This window comes from Stegostoma tigrinum, chromosome 40 (assembly GCF_030684315.1).
Source record: "Stegostoma tigrinum isolate sSteTig4 chromosome 40, sSteTig4.hap1, whole genome shotgun sequence".
Classification (NCBI taxonomy): Eukaryota; Metazoa; Chordata; class Chondrichthyes; order Orectolobiformes; family Stegostomatidae; genus Stegostoma; species Stegostoma tigrinum.
In genome coordinates this window covers 18345864-18364272 of record NC_081393.1, presented here as the reverse complement: position 1 = coordinate 18364272, position 18409 = coordinate 18345864, and the positions used below count along the sequence as shown (strand labels likewise).

General features: G+C 55.7%; 1 protein-coding gene across 1 annotated transcript in view; it reads left to right on the top strand.

Moving 5' to 3' along the window:
- The first annotated feature begins 13817 nt into the window (after nt 1–13817).
- Nucleotides 13818–18409, top strand: part of snrnp27 (small nuclear ribonucleoprotein 27 (U4/U6.U5)) — a 51820-nt gene continuing 47228 nt past the window's right edge. Inside the window, exon 1 of the mRNA XM_048522707.2 lies at nt 13818–13968. Coding sequence (XP_048378664.1) covers nt 13935–13968 — 34 coding nt within the window. The 5' untranslated portion in view covers nt 13818–13934. The remainder of the gene's footprint in view (nt 13969–18409) is intronic.

Here is an 18409-nt window from a genome sequence, read left to right as displayed (position 1 = left end):
CCAAGCCTCCGCTTGGTTTCCCCAATGTAGAGGAAGCCGCACCGGGTACAGTGGATGCAGTATACCACATTGGCAGATGTGCAGGTGAACCTCTGCTTAATGTGGAATGTCATCTTGGGGCCTGGGATGGGGGTGAGGGAGGAGGTGTGGGGACAAGTGTAGCATTTCCTGTGGTTGCAGGGGAAGGTGCCGGGTGTGGTGGGGTTGGAGGGCAGTGTGGAGCGAACAAGGGAGTCACGGAGAGAGTGGTCTCTCCGGAAAGCAGACAGGGGAGGGGATGGAAAAATGTCTTGGGTGGTGGGGTCGGATTGTAAATGGCGGAAGTGTCGGAGGATAATGCGTTGTATCCGGAGGTTGGTAGGGTGGTGTGTGGGAACGAGGGGGATCCTCTTGGGGCGGTGGTGGCGGGGGCGGGGTGTGAGGGATGTGTCGCGGGAGATGCGGGAGACGCGGTCAAGGGCGTTCTCAATCACCGTGGGGGGAAAGTTGCGGTCCTTAAAGAACTTGGACATCTGGGATGTGCGGGAGTGGAATGTCTTATCGTGGGAGCAGATGCGGCGGAGGCGGAGGAATTGGGAATAGGGGATGGAATTTTTGCAGGAGGGTGGGTGGGAGGAGGTGTATTCTAGGTAGCTGTGGGAGTCGGTGGGCTTGAAATGGACATCAGTTACAAGCTGGTTGCCTGAGATGGAGACTGAGAGGTCCAGGAAGGTGAGGGATGTGCTGGAGATGGCCCAGGTGAACTGAAGGTTGGGGTGGAAGGCGTTGGTGAAGTGGATGAACTGTTCGAGCTCCTCTGGGGAGCAAGAGGCGGCGCCGATACAGTCATCAATGTACCGGAGGAAGAGGTGGGGTTTGGGGCCTGTGTAGGTGCGGAAGATGGACTGTTCCACGTAACCTACAAAGAGGCAGGCATAGCTGGGGCCCATGCGGGTGCCCATGGCCACCCCCTTAGTCTGTAGGAAGTGGGAGGAGTCAAAAGAGAAGTTGTTGAGTGTGAGGACGAGTTCCGCTAGGCGGATGAGAGTGTCGGTGGAGGGGGCCTGGTCGGGCCTGCGGGACAGGAAGAAGCGGAGGGCCTTGAGGCCATCTCCATGCGGAATGCAGGTGTACAGGGACTGGACGTCCATGGTGAATATGAGGTGTTGGGGGCCAGGGAATTGGAAGTCCTGGAGGAGGTGGAGGGCGTGGGTGGTGTCACGGACATAGGTGGGGAGTACCTGGACCAAAGGGGAGAAAATCGTATCCCAGCATAGTCGTTCCTATGTTTAATGGCAGGATTAGGACTGGACAGAATCAATATGGAGGTTCAGGTCGACACATTTTGGCAGAATAGATTTTTGTTCTTTGATCACAGGGTGTGGGCATCGCTGATCAGGCCCATCAATTTTTGCCCTGTTACCTCTTAATTGCCCCCTTGAGAAGGTGGGGGTGAGCTGCCTTCTCAAAATGCTGATGTGGGGACACCCCACACGGTGCCCTCAGGGAGGGAGTTCCAGAGTTTTAACTCAGTAGGCAGAAGGAACCGCTGATATATTTCCAAGTCAGGGACGGTACACATTGCTGTTACTGAGTATCGGTAGTAGAGGGAGTGGGATGTTTGTGGATGTGGGGCCAATCAAGTGGGGCAGGGGGGCTGCTTTGTCCCTGGATGGTGTTGAGCTTCTCACGTGTTGTTGGAGCTGCCCCCATCTGGAGCAAGTGGGGAGTATTCCATCGCACTCCTGACTTGTGCTTTGTCGATGGTGGGACAGGCTTTTGTGGGAGTCAGGAGATGAGCTACTCGCTGCAAGATTCCCAGCTTCTGACCTGCCCTTGTAGCCAACAAGTTTACTGAGCTGGTCAAAAGTTCAGATGCTGGAAGGGGAAACTCCCAGGATACACTATAAAGGGAAAGCTCAAAAGAGTGTTCAGGGATCAGGGGAGCTGGGGCTGCAGGTATGTCAGTCTTTAAAAGCAGCAAGAGAGCTTATCAAAGCCTGTAGGATTTTCAGCTTCATCAACAGCGATTGATGACAAATGCTGGGGTGTTTCCATAAACCTTCCCAAAGCTTGAACAAGGCCATATCTCAAGTCTTGTTCAGATCTGAGTGGAATATTAAACAAAGCAGCATGGTGGCTCAGTGTTTAGTACTACTGCCTCACAGTGCCAGAGACCAGGTTCAAATCTACCCTCGGACCCTTCGCTATACTCTGTCCATGACCAGAACCCCGTCCCTCAGATAAGAAGACCCAAACCTCTCACACACAATACCCCAGGGTGTGGTCTGGTCAGTGCCTACTCAGTCATATCAAGGGGCCAAAACAGTACGCCAGATATTGTCTTGTACAACTGTTGCAAGACTTCCTGACGTTTTATATTCCATTTTCCTCACAATAAAGACCAATATTCCATTTGCCTTCTTACTCACTTGCTGTCCCTGCATACCAACTTTATATGATTCATGTACTAAAATGCCCAGAACCCACTGCACTATAGAAGTTCTCCCCTTTTTGAACAGTATATTGGGTGTCAACTCTTCCTGACAAAATTGCTCACATTTACCCATATTATAGAATCATAGAGTTGTACAGCACATACTCTTCGGGCCAACTCGTCCATGCCACCCAGATATTAATCTAGTCCCATTTTCCAGCATTTGGCCCCATCCCCCTAAACCCTTCCTATTCATGCACCCATCCTGACGCCTTTTAAATATTGTAATTATACCAGCCTCCACCACTTCCTCTGACAGCTCATTCCACACACCGACCACCCTCTGTGTGAAAAAGGTGCCCCTCAGGTCTCTCTCAAATCGTTCCCTGTCACCTTAAACCTATGGCCTCTAGTTTTGGACTCCCCTATCCTGGGGAAAAGACCTTCACTGTTCATCCTATCCATGCCCTTCACGATTTTATAAACCTCAATAACATCACCCCTCAGCCTCTGGCACTCCAGGGAAAATAGCTCCAACCTATTCAGCCTCTCCCTGTAGCTCAAACCCTCCAATCCTGGCAACATGCTTGTAAATCTTTCACGTTTCCTATAGGACGAACAGCAGAATTGTACACTGTATTCCAGAAGAGGCCTAACCAATGTCATGTACAGCCCCAACATGGCCCTCCCAACTCGTATACCAATAAAGGCAAGTGAACTAAACACCTGATGTCATTCCTTGAAAGTGGAGTCTCAGGAAGACAAACCTGTACCCCAAGGTCTGTCTGTTCAGTAACACTCCTCAGGTCCTTACATTAAGGGTGTAAGTCCTGCATTTCTAAAATGCAGCACCTCATGTTTATCTAAATTAACCACCATTTGCCACTCCTCAGACTATCTGATCAAGATCCTGTTGTACACTGAGATGACCTTCTTCATTCCCTCTGCCGATTTTCTGCCAACTCCCTTAACCTGACTATATCCCTTTACAGAATCTCTTAAACCCTCTCAACAACCTACGCTCTTACTGAGCTTGAGCAAATTGACCATGCCTTTGACTCCTTCATTTAAATCACTGACATAAATTACGTATTGTTGAGGACCAGAAACCGATTCTTGCAGGACTCTGATAGTTATTCCAATCTGGAAAGGACCTGTGTATCCTTACTGTTTGCTTCCTGTTGTTGAGCAATTTGTGGGCCATGGTACAATGGCCTTCACACCACATGGTCTAACCTTAATGTGGCACTTATTGAACACCATAGTTGAAGTGCCCCACATTTTCCTGTTCCCCCTTTCATGGGCACTGCTTTGTCAACAGACCCCTGCTAGATGAGATCAACCTGATTTCCCCACCTGCAAAAGGTGTTGGGCAGGACTTTGTGAAGGTTAGGTGTCGTGGAGCGTTAGAGGAAAATGTCAGAGGGGTTGGTGAATTCTGCCCAGGGAGCAGGTCACAAAACTGCGTTTCACCTCCGCTTTGTATGTGGCAGCGAAATGTGGCAGATGGCCAGAGGAGGCATTAGCGTCTGCCAAGATGAGGGCCCATGGGCTGCCCGACATGGGGGCGAATGGCCTCCTCTGCCCATACAGTCTCCGGGATTCGGAAGGAAAACCTGCTGTGAGAAGAGAAATGATCTGCTGTCCTGTGCCAGGGTACATGCCTACTCCCCACCTGATTGTTAAGCTGCTGTAAGGATAGCCAGGACTGCCAGGCTAGAGATGGTATACTGGGCGCCTACATGAGAGAGATGTCTTTCTTCACAGTTAGGGGAGCTCAGACCTGCCAATGAAGGCATGGGGTGAGGGCACAAAATGGCAACAGTTAGGAATGTTGGCATTAACCTGGTTGGGGTTGGAATTGATTTTTTTTCTGCCTTCTGCCCAGTTAAGACCCACGCACCATTGTGCCACTTGGCCAGGCACAGCCCAGGAAAATCCACCCTTTGCTGCATTCCATTTCTTGCGTGATATCACTGCAGTGTACTGGATTTTACCACATTCCTGCACCTCCATCCCGCCCAACCGCCTCTTTCCTTCCTTCCTTTATCTCGCTATTTTCTGAACCCTTTCCAGGGATCTGAACCGCACTCAGAAGCTTCCAGGGAAGAGTGCAACAGTGGACAAGATTCGGGATGCTGGGCTCTTGAGGTGCTGTGGTAGTGTCCCTGCCTTGGGTGGGGGGGGGGGTGTGGCAGTGATCCAGGTTTAAGTCCTGCCTGCTCCAGTGATTGTACAGCACGGGAACAGGCCCTTTGGCCCACCAAGACTATGCCAACATATGCATTTCTAAGCTGAAAACTTTTTGTCTCTATGGTGTCTGTATCCCTCGATTCATCTGTCAAGATTCCCCTTAAATGTTGCCATTGTCCCCTTCACTGGCAGGCATTTCGTGGGGGGGAAAAAAAATCTGCCTCTCACATCCCCTCTGAACTCCCCACCCCCCCGCCACCTTAAACCACTACCCTTAGTAACTGAAACTCCTCCCCCCCGCCCAAGAAAAAGACTATCCATTCTGTCCACACCTCTCATAAAGTTGTAAACTTCTATCAGGCCATCCTTTCATCCTCCGTTGTTTAAGTTAAAACAAATCAAGTTTGTCTAATCTCACCTCATAGCAAATACCCTCCAAAACCAGGCAACTTCCTAGTCAACCTTTTCTGTCCCCTCTCCAAAGCCTGCACATCCTTCTGGTAACGTGGTGACCAGAACACTCATGATATTCAAAATATGACCTAACTAAAGTCCTATACATTTGCAACACAACTTGCCAATTTTTATACTCTTTGCCCCAACCAGTGAAGGCAAGCATGCCATATGCCTTCTTCATTGCCTTATCCACTTGTGTTGCCAACTGCAGGAACTGTGAACCTGTACACCTGGATCTCTTTGTGTGCTGATGTTACTAAGGGTTCTGCCACTTGTTGTATATGCCCATCCTGCACCAGACCTTCCCAAAATGTATGTCCTCGCATTTGTTCGGATTAAACTCTATCTTCCATTCTCCACTCAAGTCTCCACCCTATCTACGTCCTACTGTATCCTCGGGCAGTTCCCCTCACTATCCACAGCTACCCCAATCTTTGCGTTGTCCGCCTATCTAGTAATAAAATCGCCTACATCCTTCTCCAAATCATTTACACATGTTAGAAACAACAGTACTCATCCCTGCGGAATACCACTGGTCACAGATTTTCAGCCAGAAAAACACCCTTCCGCAGCTGCTCTCTGTACTCTACAACTAAGCTAGTCCTGTATCCATAAGCCACATGCACAAAAAAATGATACAGATTGAATGCAGTAAAACTATACATCATGGAAAAGTGAAATACTGAAGCAAAAATGAATTTCTCAGTCACACAGGATCAGACATAGAACCAAAACTGAAGCCAGAGGGAGGATGTGATTTACATACTGTACACAGAATGAATCTGGCACTGAGAGATAGTAAGAACTGCAGGTGCTGGAGTCAGAGATAACACAGTGTGGAGCTGGAGGAACAAAGCAGGCCAGGCAGCAGCAGGGGAGTTGATATTTTGGATCGGGACCCTTCTTCAGAAATTTCTGAATTTCCAAAACGTCAACTCACCTACTCCTCTAATGCTGTCTGACCTGCTGTGTTCCTGCAGCTCCACATTGTGTTATATATGAATCTGGCACTGCAGTTATCAAAGATAAACAACTACAGAACTCATGTCAAAATTACATTCACTTCCCAACGACTTAACAAGTGGATAAAGTTCACATTCCCAATTAATTACTGGAAACCAGCATGCAGAATGGATAGAGAGTGGAATGTGTTCACACAGACACTGTGGGATCCATCTGTTCCATAATAATTGTGGTTCTAAGAAAGCAAACCACACTTGATTGCATTGAGCTGCAGTTTATTAAAACAAATCATGTACCATTAACAGACAGATACAAAATAAAACACTTTTCCACCAAAAACAAGCCCTAAATACAGCCAAGTACAAAATTAAACTGACTGTCATACCACAGAACCCGAAAACCCTTCAACCCCTATATGGTACATACAATATAGATATCCCACACTCTCAATCCCAAACAGTAATCATATCTATCATTTCTGAATGAAACTCAGGGGAAACTAGTGATTGGAACAAGGTCAGCCAGGTAGATTGCATAGACTATGAGTTCTCCAACTGGGGCTGTTGGTTCAATCAGGGAGCCCTGGCTGACAGATACAAAGAGGAGGGTCAGGCTCTTTCTGGGAGCTGGCTCTGAGCTAGTGGGGTCATGTGTAAATAAACAGTGCCTTGGTGATGGGACACCAGCTTTTGTGGAGTAATTTCAGGTACACACGCCCCTGTCCCTCACCTCCAGGCTGACCAGCAAATAAATAATCACAAATGCCGAAGGTAAAGCCATTATGGATCCAGCTTGTGAAACCAAATAACTGCTTTCAGAGAATGAAACATACAGTTCACACAGAATATTACTGACTGCATGAGAATTATGCCGTGTTCACAGACAAGAGTCCAGACTGGCAAGTGCAGCTAGATAATTACACACATTTTCACAAAACTGAAATGGACAGCTACAGCTTGGTGGTTTAAGAGGCATTTAGACAGACACATAACCTTCCCTCCATCATAAAGGTAGAAGTAGGGACGTTCGCACAATGTTCGACACCATTCACGACTCCTCAGATACTGAAGTAGTCTGTGTCCAAATGCAGCAAGATCTGGGCAACATTCGGGCTCGGGCTGACAAGTGGCAAATGACATTTGCGCCACACAAAATGCCAGACAAAGACCAACAAGAGGCAATCTAATCATCGCCCCTCAGTATTCAACGGTGTTATCATCACTGACTTCCTCCCCCCCCCACTATCAACATCCTGATGGTGGGAGGGTGGCCACCATTCGCCAGAAACTCAAAGTGAGCCCCCAGCATTTCTGCATCGATGAGGCAGTCTGACCGCCAACTAATGGCTGCAGTGTTGAGGCCGAGACCTGGTGGCATTGGCAAGGTAGGCCTGAAATGGACTCACTGTGGCGTCAGACTCAGGTTTGGGCTGGTGGAGTACCCAACATGCATTGGTGGTATCAGATTTGTCAAGGTCCTTCGAGGAATCACAGCATCTGGGGAGGCAAGATTGCACTGAACAGCGGTGGTGAAGGAGACAGAAGCCTGAGCATCAGGCCAAAGGCCCATTATGAAGCACTTAACAGAAAGGACTGTAAAGTTGGACACTGTTTCTTTATATTTTTCTGCTTTCATATTCTATGTTTTGGTTTTATTTTTCTGCATTTTAAAATGACACCAGAGAATGGCAACACCGTCTGACACTTTTTGTATTTTGTAACAAAATACACGTGACAATAAATAAATAAAATTAAAACATTTGCCCCATCCAGGGGGCAGCTCCAACAACACTCAAGAAGCTCGACACCATCCAGGGACAAAGCAGCCCCCCCGGCTCGATAGGCACCACATCCACAAACATCCCACTCCCCCCACCACTGACGCTCATTCGCAGCAGTGTGTACCGTCTACAAGATGCACTGCAGTAACTCACCAAGGCTCCTTAGATAGCACCTTCCAAACTCACGACCACTTCCATCTAGAAGGACAAGGGCAGTAGATACGTGGGAATACCACTGAGCCACTCACCATTCCCTGACTTGGAAATATTTCGGCTGTTCCTTTAGTGTCGCTGGGTCAAAATCCTGGAACTCCCTCCTTGAGGACACCGTGTGGGGGTCCCTGCACCACATGGATTGCAGCAGTTCAAGAAGGCAGCTCACCCTGTCACCTTCTCAAGGGGAGGCAATTAAGAGGGAAACAGGGCAATAAATACTGGGCCCAGCCAGCCAAATCCACATCCCACAAATGAATTAAAAAGAACATGAACATGCAGGGAATAAAAGGTTGCAGACCATTTGGAGGTAGATAGTTTGGAATGGCATCATGGTCAGCACAGATATGGTGGGCCAAAGGGCCTATTCCTGTACTGTACTGACCAATGTCCGTCTTATCAATTGTGGATCCCATGTGGTCTAGGCCTGAAACATCAGCTTTTGTGCTCCTAAGATGCTGCTTGGCCTGCTGTGTTCATCCAGCTTCACACTTTGTTATAAGATAATAAAATGTGAGGCTGGATGAACACAGCAGGCCAAGCAGCATCTCAGGAGCACAAAAGCTGACGTTTCGGGCCTAGACCCTTCATCTGATGACATTTTATTATCTTGGAATTCTCCAGCATCTGCAAGTTCCCATTATCTCTATCGCCAAATTAAACTAATCCTTTCTGCTTGCCCTTGGTCTATATCCCTCCATTCCTTGAATATCCTTTTGCTTATCTAAAAGTTCCTTAAATGCCCCTATTGTATCTGCCTCCACCACGACCCCTGGCAGCACATTCCAGACTCCTACAACTCTGTGTGAAAAACTTGCCCCTCACGTATCCATTGAACTTTCCTCTTCTAGCCTTAAGTGTATGCCTCCTAGTATTAAACATTTCAACTCTGGGAATAAGGATTCTGACAGTCAACCCTATCTATGCATCTCATAATTTTACAGACTTGTATCAAGTCTGCCCTCAGCCTCCATTGCTCCAGATAAAACAATCCGAGTTTGTCAAGCCTTTCCTTATAGCTCATACACTCTAATCCAGAGAGCATCCTGGTAAACCTCTTCTACACCCTCTCCAATGTCCCCACACCTTCCTGTAACGCAGCGACCAGAACAGAACACACTGCCACCTAAGAGATAATGGGAACTGCAGATGCTGGAGAGTCCAAGATAATACAATGTAAGGCTGGATGAACACAGCAGGCCAAGTAGCATCTCAGGAGCACAAAAGCTGACGTTTCAGGCCTAGACCCTTCATCAGAGAGGGGGATGGGGTGAGGGTTCTGGAATAAATAGGGAGAGAGTGGGAGGCGGACCGAAGATGGAGAGAAAAGAAGATAGGTGGAGAGAGTATAGGTGGGGAGGTAGGGAGGGGATAGGTCAGTCCAGGGAAGACGGACAGGTCAAGGAGGTGGGATGAGGTTAGTAGGTAGGAGATGGGGGTGCGGCTTGGGGTGGGAGGAAGGGATGGGTGGGAGGAAGAACAGGTTAGGGAGGCAGAGACAGGTTGGACTGGTTTTGGGATGCAGTGGGTGGAGGGGAAGAGCTGGGCTGGTTGTGTGGTGCAGTGGGGGGAGGGGATGAACTGGGCTGGTTTAGGGTTGCGTTGGGGGAAGGGGAGATTTTGAAGCTCGAGAAGTCCACATTGATACCATTAGGCTGCAGGGTTCCCAAGCGGAATATGAGTTGCTGTTCCTGCAACCTTCGGGTGGCATCATTGTGGCACTGCAGGAGGCCCATGATGGACATGTCATCTAGAGAATGGGAGGGGGAGTGGAAATGGTTTGCGACTGGGAGGTGCAGTTGTTTGTTGCGAACCGAGCGGAGGTGTTCTGCAAAGCGGTCCCCAAGCCTCCGCTTGGTTTCCCCAATGTAGAGGAAGCCACACCGGGTACAGTGGAGAGAGAGATAATGGGAACTGCAGATGCTGGAGAATTCCAAGATAATAAAATGTGAGGCTGGATGAACACAGCAGGCCAAGCAGCATCTCAGGAGCACAAAAGCTGACGTTTCGGGCCTGGACCCTTCATCATCATGCTCTCTGATGAAGGGTCCAGGCCCGAAACGTCAGCTTTTGTGCTCCTGAGATGTTGCTTGGCCTGCTGTGTTCATCCAGCCTCACATTTTATTATCCGGGTACAGTGGATGCAGTATACCACATTGGCAGATGTGCATGTGAACCTCTGCTTAATGTGGAATGTCATCTTGGGGCCTGGGATAGGGGTGAGGGAGGAGGTGTGGGGGCAAGTGTAGTATTTCCTGCAGTTGCAGGGGAAGGTGCCGGGTGTGGTGGGGTTGGAGGACACTGTGGAGCGAACAAGGGAGTCACGGAGAGAGTGGTCTCTCCGGAAAGCAGACAGGGGTGGGGATGGAAAAATGTCTTGGGTGGTGGGGTCGGATTGTAGATGGCGGAAGTGTCAGAGGATGATGCGTTGTATCCGGAGGTTGGTGGGGTGGTGTGTGAGAACGAGGGGGATCCTCTTGGGGCGGTTGTGGCGGGGACGGGGTGTGAGGGATGTGTTGCGGGAGTCGCGGTCAAGGGCGTTCTCGTTCACTGTGGGGGGAAAGTTGCGGTCCTTGAAGAACTTGGACATCTGGGATGTGCGGGAGTGGAATGACACTGCCACCTAATCAAGCTGCAACATGACTTCCTGACTCTTGTACTCAGTTCCCTGACCAATAAAGGCAAACATGCTATATGCCTTCTTTACCACCCTATCTACTTGCGTGGCCACTTTCAGGGAGCTATAGACTTGACCCCAAGATCCCTCTGTGCATCAGTGCTGTTCAGGGTCCTGCCAGTAACTGTATACTTTTACTTAACATTTGATCTCCCAAAATGCTAAACACTTGCTCAATTAAACTCCATTTGCCATTTCGCTGCCCATTTCAGCAACTGATCCATATCCTACTGTATCCTTTGACAACTTTCTACATTATCCACAACTCCACCAAACTTTGTATTGTCTGCAAACTTACTAGCCCACCCACCTACATTTTCAACCAAGTCATTTATATATATCACTAACAGCAGAGGTCCCTGTATGGATCCCTGCGGAACCCAACTAGTGACGGAACCTACAGCCAGAAAAACGCCATTCCACCACTACTGTCTGCCTTATATGGGCGAACCAATTCTGAATCCACACAGCCAAGTCACTGTGGATCCCAATCTTCTGGATGAGCTTACCGTGTGGAACCTTATTGACAGTCTTACTAAAATCCATGTAGACAACATCCACTGCTCTACCCTCATTGATCACCTTCATGACGTGCCCTGCACAGTCATATTGACTGTCCCTCATTAAGCCATGCTTTTTCAATTACGTGTAAATCCTATTCCTAAGAATATTGTCCAATAGCTTCTCAACCACTGACGTGAGACTTACTGGCCTGTAATTTCCTGGATTGTCCCTATTTCCCTCTTTGAATAAAGAAACCACATTAGCTACTCACTAGTCCTCTGGCATCTCTCCAGTGGCTAGCGAGGTTACAAAGGTCTTGGTCAAGGCCCCAGCAATCTCCTCTCGCCTCTCTCAATAACCTGGCATAGATACCATCAGGTCCTGTGGACTTATCCACCTTAATGCTCTTCAAGACACCTAACACCACTTCTTCCTTGATGTCAAAATGCAGTAGCGTATTAGAATGCTCCACACAAATCCCACTATCCTCCAAATTCTTTTCATGGGTGAATACCAATGCAAAGTACTCATTTAGGATCTCATCCACATCTCCTACCTCCAAGCACAAGTTCCCTCCTTCTCCCTAGTTGTCTTCTTAATGTATCTAAAAACATCCTTGGGATTCTCTTTAATCCTCCTTGCCAAGGGTCATTTCAAGGCCCTTTCTTCCTCTCCTAATTCCCTGCTTGAGTTCTTTCCTGCTTTCTTTCTATGCTTCGAGGGTCCTGTCTGATTTTAGCTTCCTAAACCTTACACGTGCTTTGTAATTAACATTTTGACATAAGATGGGTGCAATCACTCTCATACCATTATACCAGAGAGAGCCCCCCGCCGTTCCAACAGCCACCGAGATACTAAGGAAAAAACATATAGGCAGATTCATAAATTCACAACCTCCCGCATTATCCAAGAGTCCTTACCTTCTTCTTCCTCCTGAATGGAACATGCTGATCCTGAGCTCTGATCAGCAGGTCAATACTGTACCCAGTTCTGGTCACCCAGTTATAGGAAGGATATTAATAATCTAGAGTGGGTTCAGAAGAGATTCACCAGGATGTTGTCGGATATGGAGGGTTTGAGTTATAAAGAAAGGCCAGGACTTCTTTTTTGCTGGACTGTAGGATGTTGACAGGAGATGTTACAGAAGTTTATTACGAGGAGTACAGATAGGGTGAATGGTAGTTGTCTTTTCCCTAGAATGGGTACTTCAAACCTTGGGGGTGGGGCACAATTTTAAGGAGAGAGGGGGACAGATTAAAAAAAAATGGTCAATTTTTTTTACATAGTGAGTGGTTCCTGTGTGGAACAAACTTCCAGAGGAGGTGGTGGATGTGGGTACAGTTACAATGTGTAAAAGACATTTGGATAAGTACACGAATAGGAAAGATTTGGGGGGATACGGGCCTGGAACATGCAGGTGGGACTGGTCAATGTGGACTGGTTGGGACCATAGGGTCCATTTCCTTGCGGTATGACTCTGTGACCCCACGTCAAGTGTGATATTTGCCAGATACGAGCTTCTGCCAATTAAGACTCCCTGGCTCTTGCCTAAGACTGAAGTTATTCACCCTCGTCCCTCTTTAGTACCTTCCTGCAAGGTCCTAACTTATCCTTATTCATAGATGTCTTAAAACATAAGGAGTTGTGATCACGGTTTCCAAAACTCTCTCCCAATGAAAGGTCAGTTGCTTGGCCAGGCTTATAGGCCAATACAAGGCTCAGTATGTTGGCCCTTTCTCTAGTTGGACTAACCACATACTGTTTCAAGGAAACCCCTTGGGTACACTTAACAAATTCTACCCATCTAAACCTCTTGCTGAAAGACAGTCCAAACAGTCCCCACATTTGGAAAGTTAAAGTCACTCCCTATGACAATTCTGTTCTTATTGCACCTTTCTGAAATCTGCCTATATGTTTTTTCCTTAGTATCTCGGTGGCTGTTGGAACGGCGGGGGGCTCTCTCTGGTATAATGGTATGAGAGTGATTGCACCCATCTTATTTTTGAGCGGTGTGCGGTCCTCCCGGCGGCAGGGGGAGCTCGCGGTGTGCGGTCCTCCCGGCGGCAGGGGGAGCTCGCGGTGTGCGGTCCTCCCGGCGGCGGGGGGAGCTCGCGGTGTGCGGTCCTCCCGGCGGCAGGGGGAGCTCGCGGTGTGCGGTCCTCCCGGCGGCAGGGGGAGCTCGCGGTGTGCGGTCCTCCCGGCGGCAGGGGGAGCTCGCGGTGTGCGGTCCTCCCGGCGGCAGGGGGAGCTCGCGGTGTGCGGTCCTCCCGGCGGCAGGGGGAGCTCGCGGTGTGCGGTCCTCCCGGCGGCGGGGGGAGCTCGCGGTGTGCGGTCCTCCCGGCGGCGGGGGGAGCTCGCGGTGTGCGGTCCTCCCGGCGGCGGGGGAGCTCGCGGTGTGCGGTCCTCCCGGCGGCGGGGGGAGCTCGCGGTGTGCGGTCCTCCCGGCGGCAGGGGGAGCTCGCGGTGTGCGGTCCTCCCGGCGGCAGGGGGAGCTCGCGGTGTGCGGTCCTCCCGGCGGCGGGGGGAGCTCGCGGTGTGCGGTCCTCCCGGCGGCGGGGGGAGCTCGCGGTGTGCGGTCCTCCCGCGGCGGGGGGAGCTCGCGGTGTGCGGTCCTCCCGGCGGCAGGGGGAGCTCGCGGTGTGCGGTCCTCCCGGCGGCAGGGGAGCTCGCGGTGCCGGAACTTGGAAGCAGTGTTGAGTGCGGATTCTCGAAGGTTCTGCGGAGTTTGGGCGATGGGCCGCAGTAGGAGCCGCTCCCCGCGGAGAGGTCAGTGCCCGAGAACCGGGAGGGGAAAGGGGGAGCGGGGAATGAGACAGGGTTCATGCTGTGTGGGCAAGACAGACAACTTAAGGCAGTAAATAACCCCCGTTTCCTCCCCCAACATCGCCTCCCGTCTCTCCCCCCCGCGCCGTCACACCACCCCCCCGTTTCACCCCCAACGTCTCTTCCCCCCACCCACCCCGTCTCTCCTCCCCCCCCCGGTCTCTCTCCCCCACCCCCCCGTCTCTCTCCCCCACCCCCCCCGTTCTCTCTCCCCCACCCCCCCGTCTCTCTCCCCCACCCCCCCGTCTCTCTCCCCCACCCCCCCGTCTCTCTTCCCCCACCCCCCCGTCTCTCTCTCCCCCCCCCGTCTCTCTCTCCCCCCCCCCGTCTCTCTCTCCCCCCCCCCCGTCTCTCTCTCCCCCCCCCCCCCGTCTCTCTCTCCCCCCCCCCCCGTCTCTCTCTCCCCCCCTCCGTCTCTCTCCCCCACCCCCCCAACGTCTCTTCCCCTCCCCCCCCGTCTCTCTCCCCCCCCTCCCCCCCCGGTCTCTCTCTCCCCCCTCCCCCCCCCGGTCTCTCTCTCCCCCTCCCCCCCCGGTCTCTCTCTCTCCCCCCTCCCCCCGTCTCTCTCTCCCCCCTCCCCCCCGTCTCTCTCTCCCCCCTCCCCCCCGTCTCTCTCTCCCCCCTCCCCCCCGTCTCTCTCTCCCCCCTCCCCCCCGTCTCTCTCTCCCCCCTCCCCCCCGTCTCTCTCTCCCCCCTCCCCCCGTCTCTCTCTCCCCCCGTCTCTCTCTCCCACCCCTCTCTCTCCCCCCCTCCGTCTCTCTCTCTCCCCCACCCCCCAACGTCTCTTACCCTCCCCCCCCGTCTCTCTCTCTCCCCTCCCCCCCCGTCTCTCTCTCCCTCCCCCCCCCGTCTCTCTCTCCCCCTCCCCCCCCGGTCTCTCTCTCCCCCCTCCCCCCGGTCTCTCTCTCCCCCCCCCCCGTCTCTCTCCCCGTCCCCCCTCTCTCCCTCCCCCCCCCCGCCGTCTTCTCTCCCCCACCCCCCCAACGTCTCTTCCCCCTCCCCCCCCGTCTCTCTCTCTCTCCCCCCCTCCCCCCGTCTCTCTCTCTCCCCCCTCCCCCCCGTCTCTCTCTCTCCCCCCACCCCCCCGTCTCTCTCTCCCCCCCCTCCCCCCCGTCTCTCTCTCCCCCCTCCCCCCCAACGTCTCTTCCCCCACCCCCCCGTCTCTCTCTCCCCCCACCCCCCGTCTCTCTCTCCCCCCCACCCCCACAACATCTCTCTCTCCCCCCTCCCCCCCAACATCTCTCTCTCCCCTCCAACGTCTCTCCCCCCTCCCCCCGTCTCTCCCCCCCTCCCCCCCCGTCTCTCCCCCCTCCCCCCCCGTCTCTCCCCCCCTACCCCCGTCTCTCCCCCCCTACCCCCGTCTCTCCCTCTCCCCCCGTCTCTCCCTCTCCCCCCGTCTCTCCCTCTCCCCCCGTCCTCTCCCTCCCCCCGTCTCTCCCTCCCCCCGTCTCTCCCTCCCCTCCCCTCCCCCCCCGTCTCTCCCTCCCCCCTCCCCCCCGTCTCTACCCCCCCCACCCCCCCGTCTCTCTCTCCCCCCCCTCCGTCTCTCTCTCCCCCACCCCCCAACGTCTCTCCCCCACCCCCCGTCTCTCTCCCCCACCCCCCCCGTCTCTCTCCCCCACCCCCAACGTCTCTTCCCCTCCCCCCGTCTCTCTCCCCCCTCCCCCCCGTCTCTCTCCCCCCCCCCCCCCGTCTCTCTCCCCCCTCCCCCCCGGTCTATCTCCCCCCTCCCCCCCGGTCTCTCTCCCCCCCCCTCCCCCCCCCGGTCCTCTCTCCCCCCCCTCCCCCCCCGGTCTCTCTCCCCCCGGTCTCTCTCCCCCCCCTCCCCCCCCTCCCCCCCCCGGTCTCTCTCCCCCCCGGTCTCTCTCCCCCCCGGTCTCTCTCCCCCCCTCCCCCCCCGGTCTCTCTCTCCCCCCTCCCCCCCCGGTCTCTCTCTCCCCCCTCCCCCCGTCTCTCTCTCCCCCCTCCCCCCCGTCTCTCTCTCCCCCCTCCCCCGTCTCTCTCTCCCCCCCCCCTCCGTCTCTCTCTCCCCCACCCCCCAACGTCTGTTACCCTCCCCCCCTGTCTCTCTCTCTCCCCTCCCCCCCGTCTCTCTCTCCCCTCCCCCCCCGTCTCTCTCTCTCTCCCCTCTCCCCCCTCCCCCCCGTCTCTCTCTCCCCCCTCCCCCCGTCTCTCTCTCCCCCCTCCCCCCCGTCTCTCTCTCCCCCCTCTCTCTCCCCCCCCTCCGTCTCTCTCTCCCCCACCCCCCAACGTCTCTTCCCCTCCCCCCCCGTCTCTCTCTCCCCCCTCCCCCCGTCTCTCTCTCCCCCCTCCCCCCCCGTCTCTCTCTCTCCCCCCTCCCCCCCGTCTCTCTCTCCCCCCTCCCCCCCCAACGTCTCTCCCCCCACCCCCCCGTCTCTCTCTCCCCCACCCCCCGTCTCTCTCTCTCCCCCCACCCCCACAACATCTCTCTCTCCCCCCTCCCCCCCAACATCTCTCTCTCCCCACAACGTCTCTCCCCCCCTCCCCCCGTCTCTCCCCCCTCCCCCCCGTCTCTCCCCCCTCCCCCGTCTCTCCCCCCGTCCCCCCCGTCTCTCCCCCCGTCCCCCCCGTCTCTCCCCCGTCCCCCCCGTCTCTACCCCCGTCCCCCCCCGTCTCTCTCCCCCCCCCCCGTCTCTCCCCCCCGTCTCTCCCCCCCGTCTCTCCCCCCCCGTCTCTCCCTCCCCCCTCCCCCCCGTCTCTCCCTCCCCCCTCCCCCCCGTCTCTCCCTCCCCCACCCCCCCGTCTCTCCCTCCCCCACCCCCCCGTCTCTCCCCCCCCCACCCCCCGTCTCTCACTCCCCCCCTCCGTCTCTCTCTCCCCCCTCCCCCCCCGTCTCTCTCCCCCCCTCCCCCCCCGTCTCTCTCCCCCCTCCCCCCCGTCTCTCTCTCCCCCCTCCCCCCTGTCTCTCTCTCCCCCCTCCCCCCCGTCTCTCTCTCCCCCCTCCCCCCCGTCTCTCTCTCCCCCCTCCCCCCCGTCTCTCTCTCCCCCCTCCCCCCCGTCTCTCTCTCCCCCCTCCCCCCCGTCTCTCTCTCCCCCCACCCCCCCGTCTCTCTCCCCCCCCGTCTCTCTCCCCCCCCGTCTCTCTCCCCCCCCCGTCTCTCTCCCCCCCCGTCTCTCTCCCCCCCCGTCTCTCTCCCCCCCCCGTCTCTCTCCCCCCCCGTCTCTCTCCCCCCCCCCCGTCTCTCTCCCCCCCCCCGTCTCTCTCCCCCCCCCGTCTCTCTCCCCCCCCCGTCTCTCTCCCCCCCCCGTCTCTCTCCCCCCCCCGTGTCTCTCCCCCCCCGTGTGTCTCCCCCCCCGTGTCTCTCCCCCCCCCGTGTCTCTCCCCCCCCCGTGTCTCTCCCCCCCCGTGTCTCTCCCCCCCCCCGTGTCTCTCCCCCCCCGTGTCTCTCCCCCCCCCGTCTCTCTCCCCCCCCGTCTCTCTCTCCCCCCCCGTCTCTCTCTCCCCCCCCCGTCTCTCTCTCCCCCCCCCGTCTCTCTGTCCCCCCCCCGTCTCTCTGTCCCCCCCCCCGTCTCTCTGTCCCCCCCCCCGTCTCTCTGTCCCCCCCCCGTCTCTCTGTCCCCCCCCCGTCTCTCTCTCCCCCCCCCCGTCTCTCTCTCCCCCCCCCGTCTCTCTCTCCCCCCCCCCGTCTCTCTCTCCCCCCCCCCCGTCTCTCTCTCTCCCCCCCCCGTCTCTCTCTCTCCCCCCCCCGTCTCTCTCTCCCCCCCCCCGTCTCTCTCTCTCCCCCCCCCCGTCTCTCTCTCCCCCCCCCCGTCTCTCTCTCCCCCCCCCCGTCTCTCTCTCCCCCCCCGTCTCTCTCTCCCCCCCCCCCGTCTCTCTCCCCCCCCCGTCTCTCTCCCCCCCCTGTCTCTTCCCCCCCCCGTCTCTCTCTCCCCCCCCCCGTCTCTCTCTCCCCCCCCCCCGTCTCTCTCTCCCCCCCCCGTCTCTCTCTCCCCCCCCGTCTCTCTCTCCCCCCCCCCGTCTCTCTCCCCCCCTGTCTCTCTCCCCCCCTGTCTCTCTCCCCCCCCGTCTCCCTCCCCCCACATCTCTCTCCCCCTCCCCCCACATCTCTCTCCCCCTCCCCCCCCGTCTCTCTCCCCCTCCCCCCCCCGTCTCTCTCCCCCTCCCCCCCCGTCTCTCTCCCCCTCCCCCCCCGTCTCTCTCCCCCTCCCCCCCCGTCTCTCTCCCCCTCCCCCCCGTCTCTCTCCCCCTCCCCCCCCCGTCTCTCTCCCCCTCCCCTCCCGTCTCTCTCCCCCTCCCCTCCCGTCTCTCTCCCCCTCCCGCCCCGTCTCTCTCCCCCCTCCCCCCCGTCCCTCCCCCCCCGTCCCTCCCCCCCCCGTCCCTCCCCCCCCCGTCCCTCCCCCCCCGTGTCTCCCCCCCCCCGTG